This window comes from Trifolium pratense, linkage group LG2, assembly GCF_020283565.1.
Source record: "Trifolium pratense cultivar HEN17-A07 linkage group LG2, ARS_RC_1.1, whole genome shotgun sequence".
In the NCBI taxonomy this organism is placed as follows: domain Eukaryota; kingdom Viridiplantae; phylum Streptophyta; class Magnoliopsida; order Fabales; family Fabaceae; genus Trifolium; species Trifolium pratense.
This window is the reverse complement of record NC_060060.1, coordinates 72,293,339-72,310,109: the sequence shown is the minus strand read 5'-3', so window position 1 is coordinate 72,310,109 and position 16,771 is coordinate 72,293,339. Positions and strand designations below refer to the sequence as shown.

The 16,771-nt window shown below is 33.6% G+C and overlaps 2 protein-coding genes across 4 annotated transcripts; both read right to left on the bottom strand.

The window, feature by feature from the left end:
* Positions 1-625: 625 nt before the first annotated feature.
* On the bottom strand, positions 626-7,756 carry LOC123910056. Its single transcript, XM_045961086.1, has 11 exons — positions 7,484-7,756; positions 7,190-7,326; positions 5,982-6,060; positions 5,407-5,477; positions 5,201-5,302; positions 5,001-5,090; positions 1,753-1,827; positions 1,606-1,638; positions 1,418-1,498; positions 1,114-1,158; positions 626-1,027 (listed from the first exon to the last, which is right to left on the bottom strand). Exons 1-11 carry the CDS (start codon positions 7,536-7,538, stop codon positions 851-853), a joined length of 945 nt encoding a protein of 314 aa, XP_045817042.1. The 5' UTR covers positions 7,539-7,756; the 3' UTR covers positions 626-850.
* Positions 7,757-8,891: 1,135 nt separating this feature from the next.
* On the bottom strand, positions 8,892-14,549 carry LOC123910055. 3 transcript variants are annotated; one of them, XM_045961085.1, is made up of 13 exons: positions 14,220-14,549; positions 13,520-13,769; positions 12,183-12,392; positions 11,807-11,887; positions 11,643-11,729; positions 11,454-11,549; positions 11,248-11,301; positions 10,733-11,159; positions 10,553-10,645; positions 9,717-9,945; positions 9,528-9,576; positions 9,405-9,444; positions 8,892-9,261 (listed from the first exon to the last, which is right to left on the bottom strand). In XM_045961085.1, the coding sequence occupies exons 2-13, from the start codon at positions 13,760-13,762 to the stop codon at positions 9,113-9,115; spliced, it is 1,758 nt and encodes a 585-aa protein (XP_045817041.1). In that variant the 5' UTR covers positions 13,763-13,769; positions 14,220-14,549; the 3' UTR covers positions 8,892-9,112. The 3 variants fall into 3 exon arrangements, with proteins under 3 accessions (XP_045817041.1, XP_045817040.1, XP_045817039.1); XM_045961084.1 differs by having other exon boundaries at positions 10,553-10,648; positions 14,220-14,415; XM_045961083.1 differs by having other exon boundaries at positions 11,454-11,729; positions 14,220-14,401.
* Positions 14,550-16,771: the final 2,222 nt, after the last annotated feature.

The window sequence follows — 16,771 nt, the reverse complement described above, 5'->3', positions numbered from 1 at the left end:
AAAAAAAAACATTAATATGTATAAAATTAATTAATATTAATATAATATTTACTTTTGATCATAAAGTGTAAAAGAAACAAAGAAAAAGGAGAAGCTAAGGCTTCGGGTTATGACCCTATTACAAGATTAATATGTACTGTATAAAATTAATTAATATTAATATAATATTTACTTTTGATCATAAAGCGTAAAATTTCAATTAAAAAGGTCAAGCTTGATTTGAGACACTAGAATTTTTAAACCCAGTATGTGTGGTTTGAGAATTTCCCTTTTAATGTAAATTGAAATTTTAAGGATTTCTTTATTTTGTTAATAGTAGGGAATCAATTCAGCATACTTGTCTTCTAAAGAAAACAAATAATAGCAATGAACCTTCTATTGTGTGTTTGCAATTAGATTATTTTTAATGTTTGTATCAAACCAAAATTTGAATTGATTCGGAAACTGAAGTCACCATAGGTTTGTTTAAGTTAGAAGATTTAAATTCTTTTCGGATGGTTATAACTAAGGTATGCCTAATAGTTTTTCATCAACTATTTCTCCCCTTAGCTCATTTATGGTTCCAAACATTGCTAAAAAAATTGAATTAACTTTGACGCACAGAAACTTATCTGACAAAAATATCTGAAGAAAAATGCAAATCCATTGTAAACACAATTGACAATAAAGTATACAAAAAATTAAGTACAATTCAGTCTCCAAGTTGCATATACAAGAGACGTGAATTCATGAACACGGAACCGATGGTTCTCCCTTTTGTGCCTGAGATTTTCTGGCGGTTTTAACAAATTTCTTTAAATAAACTTCGACTGATCATTGCAGGCTGATCTCTGTAATTTGAAGCAAAAGGTTAATCAAACGTCAAACCAGTAATGCCCTTGCTCACAGAATTGCCAACAGAATATGCCCTGTGCACTCTTGATTTAGAAACAGATAGTTTCTCATCTGAAAAGTTGAGACCGACTTTCTTTGTTATTATGGGTGAGCTCTCATCGGTGTCTGGTTTTTCAGCAATGAATTGCAGCCCCTGAAATGCAAAAGCTAAATAAGTCACCTCTGGCTAGGAATTCGAGAACAACTAAAATGATAGACATCACATAAAGTAGACAAAACCTTAGGGGCTTTCTCCTCAAGCGCCATTGTAAGTTCTGCAAGTCCCTGTCGAAATAAAATACCCATAAAAACAAAGCTCGGTATTTGCATAAGAAAGATTAGAAGTTTCCATGATAATCTAGAGCAATATTGTTCAAAGTAAAATTTCAACATGTGTATTATATAGTAATTAGTAGTAGCATTTGGAAGTCTTAAATATGAAAACCTTTCTCAAAAAAAACCAAGAATCCCTTTTTGTTACTACTGTATACACGCAACTAGATGATAAGTGGAGGAAAATACACACAAAGCTTAAATATCTAACCTTGTAAGCTCTACCATTTGACCCATTGCTAATTTCGTCAACAAATTGGCCAATATACCAGATATTTGAGTTAGTAAGGTTCTGCATGATATTTAACAAAAAAAAAGGGAAATAATTAATAAATATATAACAAATTTGAAAATTAAATGTTAGAATGCAACCCATGTCTGCAAAGTTAAACTCATAACCTGTTTGTCTTCGGCAAGCTTGAGCTTCTCTTCCTATCAAGTTAAGCAATTGACTCAGGTTAGAACATCAAAAATATGATTATTTAATTTGATTAGATGCTTAAGAGAGAGAGCAGAAAAGAGAAACAAGCAAGTTATGCAATTTACCAGCCCAAATATAAATTGATTTATAAGTTCAACATCACTACCAATCTGAGAAAGGTCTGCCTTCACTTCATTCACCTGTATGAAAAATTTAATTAAACATGATGAAACAGTGTAAAAATTCATTTGGCCAAAGTACTCAACTTTATGAAAACTGAAAATTTGGTTCACAAAACATACTCCATTATTAAGGACCAAATAAAGTTCAAGTTAAATAATACCATTTAAGTAGATCAGGTTATTCATTTTCTTACTTACATTTCAACACATAATAAGGGTTTTCAATGTGGTATTGATTTATTGTTATTTAGTAGTTAGGTTTTCAAGCTTAAAATGGGACCAATTAGGTTGTTAGATTTATATAAGGTCTATAAAAAACGCCTTCAGTTTAAGGATTTAAGCAATTACACAGCTTTCGAATGATTGATTACAAAAGTATTTTCTATTGAATGAGTATTTTGAGTTTGAGTCAAAGAAGCAACAGAGCACTCCACACCAAAAGGATATGCTTATTGAGGGAGTGGCTATCTGTCCCACATCAATTTGGTATCCAGAGTCCGGTATGAGCACTACTTTCATACTCCATCATTATCTTGTGTTCTTTCTAAATTCCACGATTTCGGAATTTTGAGGACAATCGTCATATTCACACTGTCAAGACCCAGACCCATCAATTCTAGTGTCCCTCATGACAACACATCGACAGAAAGTTGCCATAAAGGTTCCTAACAGCATGGATGCCAACACCAGACCCCTTAGATTAAAAAAATAAATAAAAAAAACTGACCACCCCAGTGGACTCCAGACAGCCAGGTCTACACAACCTTGAAATTTCATGACCAACGGAGCTGGGATATGCCCCTGTGTGCTACCGCTAGCATTTTGCAAGTAGTCATGAACACACGTCTATGTTGAGAAAAACATTTTAAAATTCCAAATAGCAATTCAAGTGATCCCAATGCATAGTAAATTACTATGTTAGTGGAACTCAATGTTTAACTCTTGGGAAGTTTACATTCATCCTCAAAAGAAATGACCAATTTTAAATATTTTGGAAAGGTGGGATAAATTAATATTCACTATCCTTTTTGAAAGAAGATACCTCCCTTGTCTATATATAAGGGGGTCTTATGAAGAGTTGAAACATCCAAGTCCACGGGAAGTGACTAAGTGTGGGTATTGGGTAATCACTTAGGCTTTGTTTGCGAATTTGGAGGGGAACGAAAGGGAGGATTTTGTAAAAAAGGAAGGAGCAAGTGGAAATAATAGAGGATTTTGGGAGGGGAGAGCTTTGGGGGATTCATTTTTCTTCATAATACAAAATCCTCCTAATTTGGAGGAACTCAAATTGTATTGGAGGAGATTTTTGGAGGGTTTATATGAATCATAACCATTCATTAGAATATTCTCAAAATTAAAAATATATTAATCATAACCATTCATTTATCCTTGTCTGCAAAACCACTCTCAAAAAATGTAGAAGATTTTTCTATTTATCCCTATATTTTCCTCCCCTCCCCTCCAAACTCGCAAATAAAGCCTTAAAGTGAGAGTGTCTCTTGTTAGCCAGCGGCCAGAGGAGTTTGAAATTCACTTGGATGTAGGGTATAATGGTTATTTTGCCCCTCTTTCAATTACTTTACAAAATAGAGGGACAGTTCCGATTCCAATGATCTTTGCACAACTGATGCTTTTCACTCATAGGATTCAACTCTATTTGATTTTTCTTTGACTCTTGGGATGAGAATTCTCCCCTGGGGGAAATGATGTAGATTGGGATATCATTTTATTATGAATTTAGGTTTTTTTTAATAAATGAATTTATCTTTTAAATTTCATAATTAGGGTTTTCTATTTGGGATAATTTTATTGTTATTTAGTATATAGGACACTATTCTAATTTTGAATTATAATATTCCCTTTTAAAATAGGAACAATTCTTAGGTTGTTTGCCTTTACTATGTCTACAAGTAGGCCATCAAATGTTAACATTTAGATGACTTTTTTATGATTAATTATTATATAGTTTTCTTTTCAGAGCTTCTAAGTTTGAGCTACAGGAACAATTTGCACTTAAAGAAGCATTTTACCACTAAATTAAGCATGCAAACGAAATACAAAACCTTCTTAGGACATCGACTACAAGATTTTGAGATATTGAAAGAGATGGACTTTGACATGTAAATAGCCAATACGAGCAGGCGTAAAGAGTTCAATCCTTAACACCCACATTCTTCATTTCTTCGTAATAAATTTGAGCATAATGTAAATCTGTTTATGCATTGCCAACACTTCAAGCCCCAAAGCTCACTCTTGAGAGGATATGCTTGAAATAGAAAATCATTATTGAGATCCAACTACCAGCTTGAACTTTTTTAAGAGTTAGTATACGATAATACGACACACTGAAACACAAACAAAAGGTACAACATCGTTGATTGAATATGATGGAGAACAGCTACTATCTTATAAGTCGTTACTAGTCAAAGGTTACTAGTCAAAGGTTATGAATTCAATTCTTATTAAGGCACAGACTACAACTAGAAAGTGATAATATAGCGATCTCGGTTGTAGGCTAACACTAAGGCAATGTGTGATAGATTCCTAGAAAGGTAACCTGCATAGGTAGTTCTAGGAGAGGAATTGTGGTAGTGGGTCAACATCATGCCTTGGTGAGGTCTGGGTATTGGGTAGGGTTGAAGTTGGATTGAACCAACGTACTAGCAAACAAGCTTTTCTAGAAGTTTTTACAGCGTGAAGGTCAACCGTGATAATTCTATGGCTTGATTATTCTGACACATTTTCTCTAGCTGCTAATCTTGCATCTGTTTGATTATTCATCACTTTTGTATCTAGCTATCATTGGATGTCAAGCATGTCGTTCTTCATGGACCTTTGCAAGGAGAGATGTATATGGAGAGCCAACCAAAATCAAGGTTTGTCTATCAAGGGAAAAGTAGTAATAAGGATTGCAGATTTAAGAAATCAATGTATCGTGAAAAAACTATCCCAAAAGCCGAAGTTTTTAAGTGAAAGCACGTGAATGATTTTACATCTAGCACGCCCTCTCAGACAAGCCCCTGGGCTTGAAGCATGGGTAATGCACAGACCCTCTCTACCTTATGCTAATTGCTAGATTATCTTTTATTTAGAACAATGGGGCAACAAGATTCAAACTCTCTAGACCACATGGTCAATGTAAATTATATTAATGTCTTTAACTAGTCTAAAGCAAAATTAACTTCGCTTACATCGTTTGAAATATGTTGGCCTAACTCATTCTGCTCTTCTATCTTCGAGTCAAGACCTTCCAACCTCTTTGTTAGATGCCTTTTTGTTGTCTGTGCAAATTAAATAAACAAAAAAAATCATCAACGCTGAAAGAGAAAAGATGTCCAAATAGTAAAAAAAAAAAAAAAAAGGATGTCGACAACCAATAAAAGCTACTTACCGCCAATGTTTCATGTACATTCTCTAGTTGCTTTGACACAGATGCAACCGCATTAGCCAGATTCTTCTTTGTCGCAAACATTAAATCAGAAAATGACCAATCCTGCACGATAGTGGTAAGAATGTAAGCGTTAAACATCGTCACATAATATTCCAGTTTATCCATAACTGCATTTGTGAAGAAAAGAAGCTGAGTTATAGTCTCACCCTCCAGCGCATGTAACAATATCCCGCAGCTCCTATTGCAGCAGCAGGTAGTAAGTAAGAAGCAAGACCCCCTGCGCCCAAATATTAGCGTTAATATTTTATATATGTTAATAATATACTGTTTTATATAAGATACTTGACTAGACTAGACTCCAATTTTTAACAAGTATAACACGAGTACCTAGCACACCTTAGCAAGTTTAAAATAATACTACCATTGCCACTAAATATAGGACCTCGTTCACTAAAGTTCAGATATTAAGAAAATTGGTATTATTAATTAAATTGGTAAAATATTGGTATCATTTTTCTAAGTTTACCCTTCAACCGAAATGATTGATTTATCTTTTCCATCATAGCATTTATTGCTAGTAAGAAAACATGTAAATCTCAAGAGAGTCCTATATTTAGGGATGGAGGTAGTAAATGTTTACATTCATGAGTTCAAGGAACAATTGAAAATAGCCCAATTGTTACATCTCAACTCCAATGTTTAATATCACAAATGAGAAGATGAGGAAAGAAAAGTTTGCAGGAGCAGGAGTAGAAGTTATGATATAGTTGGATCTACATACCGCTAGAAGAACGGTCATTGTAGATAGTAATAGGCCTAGACAAGGACAACTCCCTAATTTCTTGTGCCAGTTGCCGAACCTGAAGTTAAATAAAGATTTGCAGCATGAAAACCAATAAGTTCATTGTGAAGAAATAACTTCACCATCAACATCAAATATTATAAAATGATAGAACTGAACAAGAAATAGTTGAATAATATTGGATTATTTTCTGAAAGTCTACTGCAAAAAACGGTATGATGTCAATATAAGAAGAGTGGTAAGTTTGTCAAAAATAGTAGAAATTCTCTTCTCCACTCACTCTCACTACCAAACAGGATATCCTAAGCAATTTCAGTGACCTGTTTCTCTCTTGCACCGTCCCAAACTCTTCCTCCCCTCTTCTTCATTTCTTTATCCATTCACCAAATATCTCGATTCTTTCCTGCCCTGCCATGCTAAAGGGAGGTCATTTTCCTGTTCATCTAACTGCCTGGATCCTTTCCTGCCCTCCCAGATTCTCTCATCAAGACTCCCCATGGCTCAAACGCTCTACATTCATCTATTTCCTCCTTCAATACACCTTAGTAATTGTAGGTATAGTTGTGGACTTGCTAACATATAATTTCACCGGCAATCACAAAATTGAAACTTCGCAAATAAACGATATACTACCGGAATGTTTTTCAGGTAATTCCCCATCTTGGTTCTGTCTTTTCTTAGTTCGGGTTCCTTTTCTCGGGCAAGTTATCTTAGTAAAAGGCCAATCAACAAAACTATAGCTTATTAGTATAACTAGTAGTTTAACCCACAAACCCAACAAAATAAAACTATACATATGCACAAAGCTTCCAGTCTAACATCATGAATATGCAGTCACTTCAATGAAACATTAACTCTCAATCCCCAATACCTAGTTGTAATATAGTTTGCACTAAAAAAATCTGAGTAACAGTCATTTTGGTCCTGGAATGTGTCTAACGCTATCACTCTAGTCCCAAAATTACAAAAACATAGTCAAATGTGTCTCTCATTAGTCAGTTTGATCCTCAAAGCATTTTTCATTAATTAGTTTGGTTCTCAAACATGTCTTCCGTTAATCAATTTGGTTCATCAAATTACAAACAAATGATACACTCAATATTTTTTATAATTTTGATACATTAATTTCAACGCCGCCAGCCGCCACATAGCAAATATTCGAGAGACGATATACAATTTGAAAATACCTGAGCAGCAATAACCGCGGTATCATATCCAGCAGTTGAAATCTTAACCTGATCATCAACACCCTTGAGCACTTCCTGAAGCTGTGCAAGGACAGTAGACAATTGGCCACCATTCAAAACAATAGTACTAGCTAAACCTAAAATTCAACAAAACAAACTTCAATCAAAAACATAATACAAAATTTTGAAAAAGCGCTATTATTAAGCAAAAAGAAAAGATGAATACTAAAAAATAAAAATAAAAAATATAATCGGAATATGTAAAAAGGAAAGGAGAGAGAGTTGATAGCATACCGGCTCCAACGAGGATGATAACCTTGGAGGAGCCAGGTGCCATTTGTAACGCCATGATTGTTCAGTTGAGAAGGTGGTTACGTTAGCGGCGGTGACTTCTTCTTCTCCGATTGGAGGCGGAAAGAACATGAGGGAAGGATGTATGGATGGACAATTACCGTCTCAACAAAGTAATCAAATCAAAGGCAACTATGAAGGACCGCGATCAGGTGCAGTCAACTATCCATGCACGTGGTCTTTTTATCACCATTTGATTTCATTCGGGTCATACTCAATCATGATCCTTCAATTACTTTGCAATGAATATGATATTGTTTTTGGAACTAACTAAGGAAACATGTAATGAAAAAACTAATTACCGAAACATGTAACATAAAAAACTAATTAAGGAAACATGTAATAAAATTATTTTATAATGTGTGTAATTAATGTTTTTTAAATATTAAAAAAAATAAATATTTTTAAGTTTTTTTTTTGAAGAAAAATAAAACTTATTATTTTAGGGATAAATAATTTTATCGCTCGTTATAAACATCTCAAATTTTATTTTTAGTCTTTATAAAAAACTTCAACAAATTTTTGCTCCATTTTATATATTAATTATTCGATAAATCTAAAAAGTAAATGGTCATTATATATATATATATAAATAAAATTTGGAAAAAGTATTATTTTTAAAGTCTACAATTATATCACATGGTTATGCATTTTTATTGAACACCGTTAATTTTAACCAATCTCAATAACATATAAAATGATCTTAATTTTATATTGTGAATTCAATACCAATTTTATTTTATTTTTTATACAACAAGGGGTCTGTGCCCAAGAAACGAAACCAAACAGAGATACCTCTATGAGTAATAATTGTCATTACACCCATAAGCAATAAGTTGCTATAATTAGCAGGACATTGTTCATAAACACGAAGTATAGGACCATGATCACATATATCATGTTAGCAAGAGCATCCACTCCACACATGCATTCGCTTCACAATATGAATGATAAATTCTAATCTCCCAATCAAAAGCTAGCAGCCGACGAATCTCTCGAATAAGTATCCATGAGACATAATGTTGAAATATCATGTTATGAACTTTTTTTAGAGGTTTGATGACACTTGTACTTAATTTATATTATTAACTCGGGTAACTAATAATCATAATTGTCCATAAGTCCTAGTTTAACGGCCAAAAAAATATTGAAGTTATTAGGCTGGACGCCACACCCTTGGTAACCTTGATTTCCTCACTTGTGTTCGAGTTTATTGATGAATTTGTCATTTCTTCTATGCGAAAGAAAGAAAAAAAAGTAATAATCATGATTGTGTTCCATAAACGGTAAACCCCCAATTTTGAGTTGATTACAAATAGCACCGACAATCACCAAAATGCAAACAGAAGAATTACATATCGAATTGATATGATACCATGTTTCTATTTGCACTTCCAATATTTCAATATACAGTCCTTTTTCTTTCCCCCATATTTCTGTGTTGAATCATCACAATATTTGACATGTCCTCACAATACAATTTTAACTCATTTACATAAAAATACAATGGACATAATTTATATAGTACACTTCTACATGCACTTTGTTTAAGAATTGTTTTTACTAGACCTATCAAGCTCTGCTTGACTCAAGGGTTGACTTAGCTAGCCACAATAAGCCAGGATCATTCCGCTTCAGCACCAAGTATGCATCTTCCTTCCCAAGATTGTCATATATAACATCTTCTCTGAAACCAACCAACGAGAGAATTTCCAATGCAGCTGCAACAGAAAAAAGATAATAGTCCAATTTTGAGCAATACAGTGATATTGATAGCATCAACAGCTACAGAAAGTTGTTTAGATGGCAGTTTTACACAACCAGCACTACTGAAATTAACATTCAATGGTCAGAAGATGCAAACCTTTATTATTTAGGATATTCCTCTCAATGACGGGATTAGTCTGCAAAAACAATGTTCATTATTATATAGATTATATAAATAGAATAACATGAAAATTAGCCTCAGGCAGCATAGATTACATACCTTCCGCAATCTCTTGTATTTTTCCATCTCGGGATGTTCAATCACGTTCCTGCAATCAGATAGTTGGAATGCTTAAAGTCGAGACTAATATTTTCTGAAACTTTTTGAAGTTAAAGTTTGAAGCAAGAGGATGTCCATTCAACCGAAATGGTAGAAATGATTTCTCAATCTAATTGTGCATAAGCATACCTAATTATTTTCAAGAGAGTTTGGAGAACTGAAGTACTTTGCATTGGACTAACTTCACTTTTCAGAATCTCCAAGGCCTTCTGCAATCGGTTACAAACAGCAGTCATGGCACCATTTATCCTCTGGAGTTCTTCGTCATCAGGATCTGGCTCATATGTCTGCAATGTAGATAATTCTGGTATGGGAGCCACAAGATCATCAGGATCAGGTTCTGTCATCGCATTCATTTCTGCATAAAATTCATTATGAGCAGGTTCTTTTATAAACACAGTTGTAATCTACATATCGTTTGTAGGGACAAATACAATAAGGAGGCAACTGAATCAAGAAATTATTAAGAGAGAAGGATAGTTGATTCGAAGAAAAAAGGGAAGAGATTAAAGTTACTAAGTTAGTTTAGACAGTAAAGTAGTTGGTTAGGGGAAATTAGTTAAACAAATAAACAGTGGGAAGAGTGAACAAAGAAACAAAAAAACACAAAGGGAGGCTTTGGTAATTCAGGTAATTATATTTTGAGAAGACCTAACAATAACAAGTGTTTAGATATGAAAGGGGAAACCCATGGAGGAAGAGAGATATCTCTCCTGGTACTCATCATTTTTAATTATTTTTTTTGTTACAAAAAAAGGGCAGGGCCCAGGTACTCATCATTTTTTATTAAGCAATAAAATAATTTTTATTTCTTTTCTTTATTTCCAACTGAGGACCCCTGAAAACAACATGCTATTATGAATTGTTGTTTTTTGCCACCAACTGCCAAGTCGTCATTGTTAGGTTTATGAATGTCCATCAGGATACGTCTATATAAAAACTACTATTTTTTGGAGAATGCTTACCAATAGCCGGAGCAATAGACTTCAAAGATGTTTCTGAATCATTTGCATCAGGGTAAGTTGCATCCATATTCATGGTACTTGTCTGAGATGGTTCTGCTACACCAAAATCAATAAGCGTTTGTTAAAATACAGTCCTGCTATCAGTAGTTTCTGGACAAACAGCAAAAAGAACAGCTTTACCATGATAAGAATCATCTGGATCAGGTTCATGTTTCATTCCATTTTTAATATGATCATCAGGATCAGGCTCATTAAGTCCTTCGTCATTATTCATGGGTGTGTCAGTATGTTTGATTTCTTCGGAGGAAGATTCCATATAATCGGGCTGTTCTCTGGTATTAGCATTAGAATAATCATGATCCGGTTCTTTATTTATTTCGGACCCTCCCGACTTGTTAGTGGAAACAGTAGCCATTCTATGGTAGGCAGCAATAATTGAAGATTCACGAGCACTCATTAGCTGATCTGATCTGCTACCTCCAAGCTTCTGAGGAATATTGCTACTGTCTTCTATAAAATCATCTTCAAAGATTTCGGAACTCCTCACTCCACTCAGAGTGTGGCCGGCAGATTTGGTCCAATCTAAACTAGCAGCTTCTTGATTTAACTGCCAAATAAATAAATTAAATCAGCACAAGTGAATATCAAAATGTTGTAGTAGACTGACAGCCAAACACTCAAGAAGGTGCACACACCTGCTTATCCAGAGCATAAAATTTTGCATCATGTTCAGAGTGTATCATGTGAGCCTGAAATAAAACACGAGTTGGTTTGATAACTTTCATTTCTCAAATAGACCATTGCAATTAAATTTTTTTTTTTTCGTGTTATTTAAAATACTCAGGATCAAGAAGAAAAAAAAAAACAACACATGATACTTGTGGTGTATGGTATAACTTACAAGTTCATGCAGTAGAGTTTTCTTAATGCTTTCGTATTTCCTGAAACCTTTGAGGTCATCAGTTCGAAGTCGCAATGATATTTCCTCTCCATGATTCTGTAAATAAGAATGAAAATACGAGAAATAAACACTAGAATAAAGGTGGATATTTAAAATATCATGCTTCCTTATCTTGAAGATTCCCACTACCTTGTTAAAACCAAGAATGCATTTTGGGCTCACACCAACGTAACCGATAGGAGCCATCTCAGTCATAATTCCCACACGCCAACGATGCTACAAGATGAAAACCAAACATTTGTCAAAAGATGTGAGACACAAATATATAACTATGTCAAAATTTCTTTGTGTACCTTGTTCATGACAGCAACAATTCCAGGATCTGCAGCAAGCATGTGCATTCTTTTTAGTGCCTCAGAAGGAGGAGGATTCAACTGAAGGTAGCGGAAAGCAAAAACCATTCATGATAAGTTGAGAAAATTCCATAAAATTGCACAAATATGATTAAGTGGCAAAGAAAGCAGTAGATAATCATTAATCAGAAAATACCATATGCATGGCTACACTTTCCAGTCCAAAAGCAAATGTATGGTTTTTTTAACAAAACACCATTACAAAGTAAATGCAGATGCGTAAGGAGCTATTAGAATTGAAGATAAAATAGGAGTTGCGTGATTCTCTGCTTGAGCTCAAAATTAATAATCAATAATCATTATTGTAAAATAATACCTTCAGTCCAGGAATTTCAAGAGTGCGAAATTCACAAAATATATAAGGCCCTTGTGGAAGTTTCAGTGAAACATGAGGTCCATGTGAAATTTTCTGTTTCAATCTCTTTTCCTCGTCCTCAAATCCCGCTATTCTTAAATTCGCTTCAGCATTTTTCAAAACTTCTTCAACTTCATTTGTTGATGCACCCATCATTAAAATTGACCTGGCCTAGAAAGGGAAAAAAGTAATTTGGGGTGACGATACAATAACAAACAGCCAAAGTCTTTCTCCACTATGTGGGGTCTTCTACATGGATCAAGGGACACTGTAATGATATTTCATGAATCACGCCTAATGAAAGACCATTAAAATCTAACTTAAAGCAACAATAAGCTAAATAATTTAGTCAACGCATTCACCATTTCCGATGGTACTATAGTGTTAATTACAAGCTTAAATTGAATGAACGAGGACTTTTATTTGAAAAATCAATTCAATTAATCCTTATGATAGGCCCACAATTCATGGGTAAAAGAGAAGAAGGCTCTATATGCCCAATGATGAAGATGAATCAACTGGGTTGAGAAGACACGGACGGAATAACAGAAAGTACATGTGGAAATTAAAGAGTCGGGGGATAGGTATGGAATCAACTCTATATTAGTGGAGATGTGAGGTTAATAAAGGGGCATATGAGAATTAGTAATTGGGTATTGTTTGAGAATTAGGAATTGGGGTCCATTTTCTGCTTTGAGCTTGTAATAGAGGTTAATTCCTCCCATTATTAAGAGTATTTCATATTCATAGCAGCTCAGTTTATTGACCAATATATGAAGAAATGAATTGTGATGATAACCAAAGGGCCACCACCGTCATTTCACTACACGGTAACTCCTTACTCCTTAACAGAAGATATAATTAGACGAAAGTGCATAATATTTTATCATTAATACAAGTAACCTAACATCAAATAACAACATGGTCTCTTTTGGTATTAAAAAAATTGGAGTTCAGTTGCAATCCAAGATGGAAGGAAAAAACATAATACAACGGGAATAATAGAATATAAGATTAACCACATCTACTCAAGTACATTGAAGAATGTGTCCAAAACAATAGTATCATGAAAGGAGAGAATGCCTTTGGAGAACTCGACGATAATTTAGTTCATACAGATCAAACACTTGAAGTTGTACTATAGATCATATAAAACTATACAGCAAACACATGCTAACATAGTGCAGAGTTTTATAGAACAAAAAAACCTACACTAATGTCAGCCATACAAAAAACCATAGTTTACATATCCTTAAATGTAAACCCACATGATATAGTATAAATGTAAATGATAGTACCTCGATAATGGATGTTTCCTGCAAGCTTAAAAGTGCATGGTCTGTTGAAAAGGGAGCCAGCAATTTTGAAGTTTTGCCAGCAATCTGTGGTACAATGAGCTTCATGGTATCTTGTTTGATATTTGTTAATTTTTGCAATTCCTCCCCTAGATCCTTCACAGTGGCATCCAAATTCATGTCTACAACAAACTTTTTTCCCCTCCATGTAACAGAGATGTTGATCGATCTTGATGAAGTCGGCATAGTTAATCTACAGAATCAGAAAACGTCCGGTCATCCACAACTTGTTATATATACAGTCGTAGACATAAAAAGTGTCCCTCCCAATAGGAATCAACAATCAAGATAAATCTAACATGTGATGTGAGTGTCCCAAATTCAAGCACAATCCATAATCAAGAATAGTTAACAACTTCATGTAATGACATATACTCTAAAATTCAACAAAAGTCAACCTTATGAACAAATTCTGAACTACCACAACAAATTTCTGGAAATAGAGAAACCCATGTGACAAAATCTTAATTGAATATCATCCTTAAACCAAAAACAGATGAAAAGAAAGACAATTTCTAGACAAAATCAGCTCTCCAACAATAATAACAAAAACGATAAAAGAATGAATGAATTGTTTATGTGATGATGAGAATTGGGAAGTGAAATAACAGCATCGAAGAGAATTGAATTGAATTGAATTTACCTTAGGGTGTTCCTGAATGAATGAAGCTAAGGAGCATAAGAAAACGATAGTAATTGATAGGAAGGAAGAATGAATGATGAGATAGAAATGTGGAATCGGGGAAACAAACAGGTCGGGAGATGGACGCATGCGCTGACGCACACACACCACCGCGAAAATTCTAGTATTTTTGCTTTTTAATTTTTCATCATTTTTTGCTAGAGAGAATCGAACCTCAGACCTCAAGAGGAGCACACTCCCGGTCTCAGGTCTCAAGCCAAGTGGGTTCTTTTTCATCATTTTTTTAATTCATGTGTATTCTCTTCTCATTTTTCACACGTTTTTCTATTTAGTTTTTGCAAAAAAAATTTCAAGTAGTTTAGTAGTTAGATTTTAGTAGACCTGTCAAAACGGGAGGTCCGGATAATTTCGGGCCGGCCCGGTCGGTCTTCGGACTTCGTCGGGCCAGGCTAAAAAATCAGGATAAAAATCGGGCTACCAAAATAGTGCCCAGGCCCGGCCTGGTACGGATAGTCGGGCTTTCGGGCCGGCCCGGTTTATTTTTTAAATTTTTTTTTACTTCTAGTACTCAAACTCAACCATGTAAATAGCATTAATAATTCTCGCGCGTCCTATTTTTTACTCATCCGCTATATATATATATATATATAATAATAATAATAATAATAATTCCCGCGTGCCGTATTTTTACTCATTCCCTATCTACGAGTTTCTCGCGCACCCTATTTTTACTCATCCACTACCTACGAGTTTCTCGCGCGTCGTATTTTTATTCATCCGCTACCTACGACTTTCTCACGCGCCCTATTTTTACTCATCCGCTACGTACGAGTTTCTCGCGCGCCCTATTTTTACTCATCCGCTACCTACAAGTTTCTTGGGTTCCCTATTTCTATTCATCTGCTACTTAAGTAGCGGACGGTGTTTTATAATTCATATTACAAACTAATTTCAAATCATTCAAAACAAATTATTTATATTTATATTTTATTTTTTTTATTTTAATTTTTTCGGGCTTGCGGGCCGCCCGCGGCCCATTCGGGCTAGCCTGTATTTTAATTGGGCTTTGTCGGGCCGGGCTAAAAAGCCCGGAAATAAATTGGGCTAGGATTTTCAAAGCCCGAGCCCGGAAAAAAAATTGGGCTTGGCGGACCGGCCCATTCGGGCTAGCCCATTTTGACAGCTCTAGATTTTATAGTAGTAGTCTGAGTGGTTAAAATTTTGCTTTTTAAAGTGAATAAGTGGAAGTACAATGTTCGAACTCTGATCCCTATAATAATTTATAATGTTTCTGTCAATTTAATTATACTGATAGGGAAGTGTTTTCATAATTTTTTCTAATGGATTAAATATAAACTTTTAAGTACCAAAAATTCATATTTCATTTATCATTTGTTAAAAAAAGAAATTCAAAGAGATATAAACTTTATTATAACACAAACACAAGTGTTTTTACTTTACTAATAAGAAAGAATATTTTCAAATATAACAATTGACTTTTTAAGATTTCTGAAAGAAAAAAAATTTAACACTAAGTAGCTGAGTGCATTTCAAAATTTTGATTGTTTTTTTATTGATTTGTTTGGCAAGTAAAAAAAAACTAGTTTTTACCTTTTTTCTTATGACTTATAAGCTAAAAGCCATGTTTTGTAACAGTCTTTTCAGAACGAGCTTATAGTTTATTTTACTGACTTATTAGCTTCTTTTTCATAAGTTATTTCAAGTAGTTTTTGAGCTTATAGCTTCTAGCTTTTCATTTTTTCTTCCTCTTTTACCCTTATTATTTTAACTATAATCCACATTTACCCTTTATAATTTATTATCATTAGAATTTAAAATAAAATAAGTAAATATATGTTTTAATGTTGCTTCTTTTAAAATCACATGTATATAGTATGTTTTAACGTTGTCTTATTATCTATTTGCAAATATGATAGCTAAAACATATTATTTTTTTATCAATTCATAGGTACGTACCTTACTATAATTTTTTTTTTAAACAATGTACCTTACTATAATTAACCATTATACTATATTGTGAATATGTTTTGTTGTTACTTTTTCATAAAGTACATCAACTGAAATGAAAATAATTTTTTTAAGAAAAAAAATCAGCATATAAAAATTAGTTTAATAATAATATTTGAAAGATAAATTTATTTAACTAATAAACTTAAAATATTGTTAAAAAAAATAAAATAAGATAAACTTAAAATATTAAATTCTAAGTATCTTAAATAGTATTAATTTGATAAAAAAAATTATTGAATTAAAGATGTACTTTTATGTCATTTTACATTTATCAGTCATGTGAACCGCTAATTTTACCAAACACTTCAATCAACTTATCAGCTAGAAACTATCAGCTATCAGCCATAAGCTATCAGCTAGCTTATCAGATATAAGCTATTTTTTCCAAACAGAGTCATAGTCTTTAAATTAGCTTTGTCTCTATATTTATACATAATTTTGAATTGATCTATTTACACTAGAATTCTTCTGCAAATAGTGTTGTTGTAACCTTATCCTTAGATAGTACAGTACCTTGTACT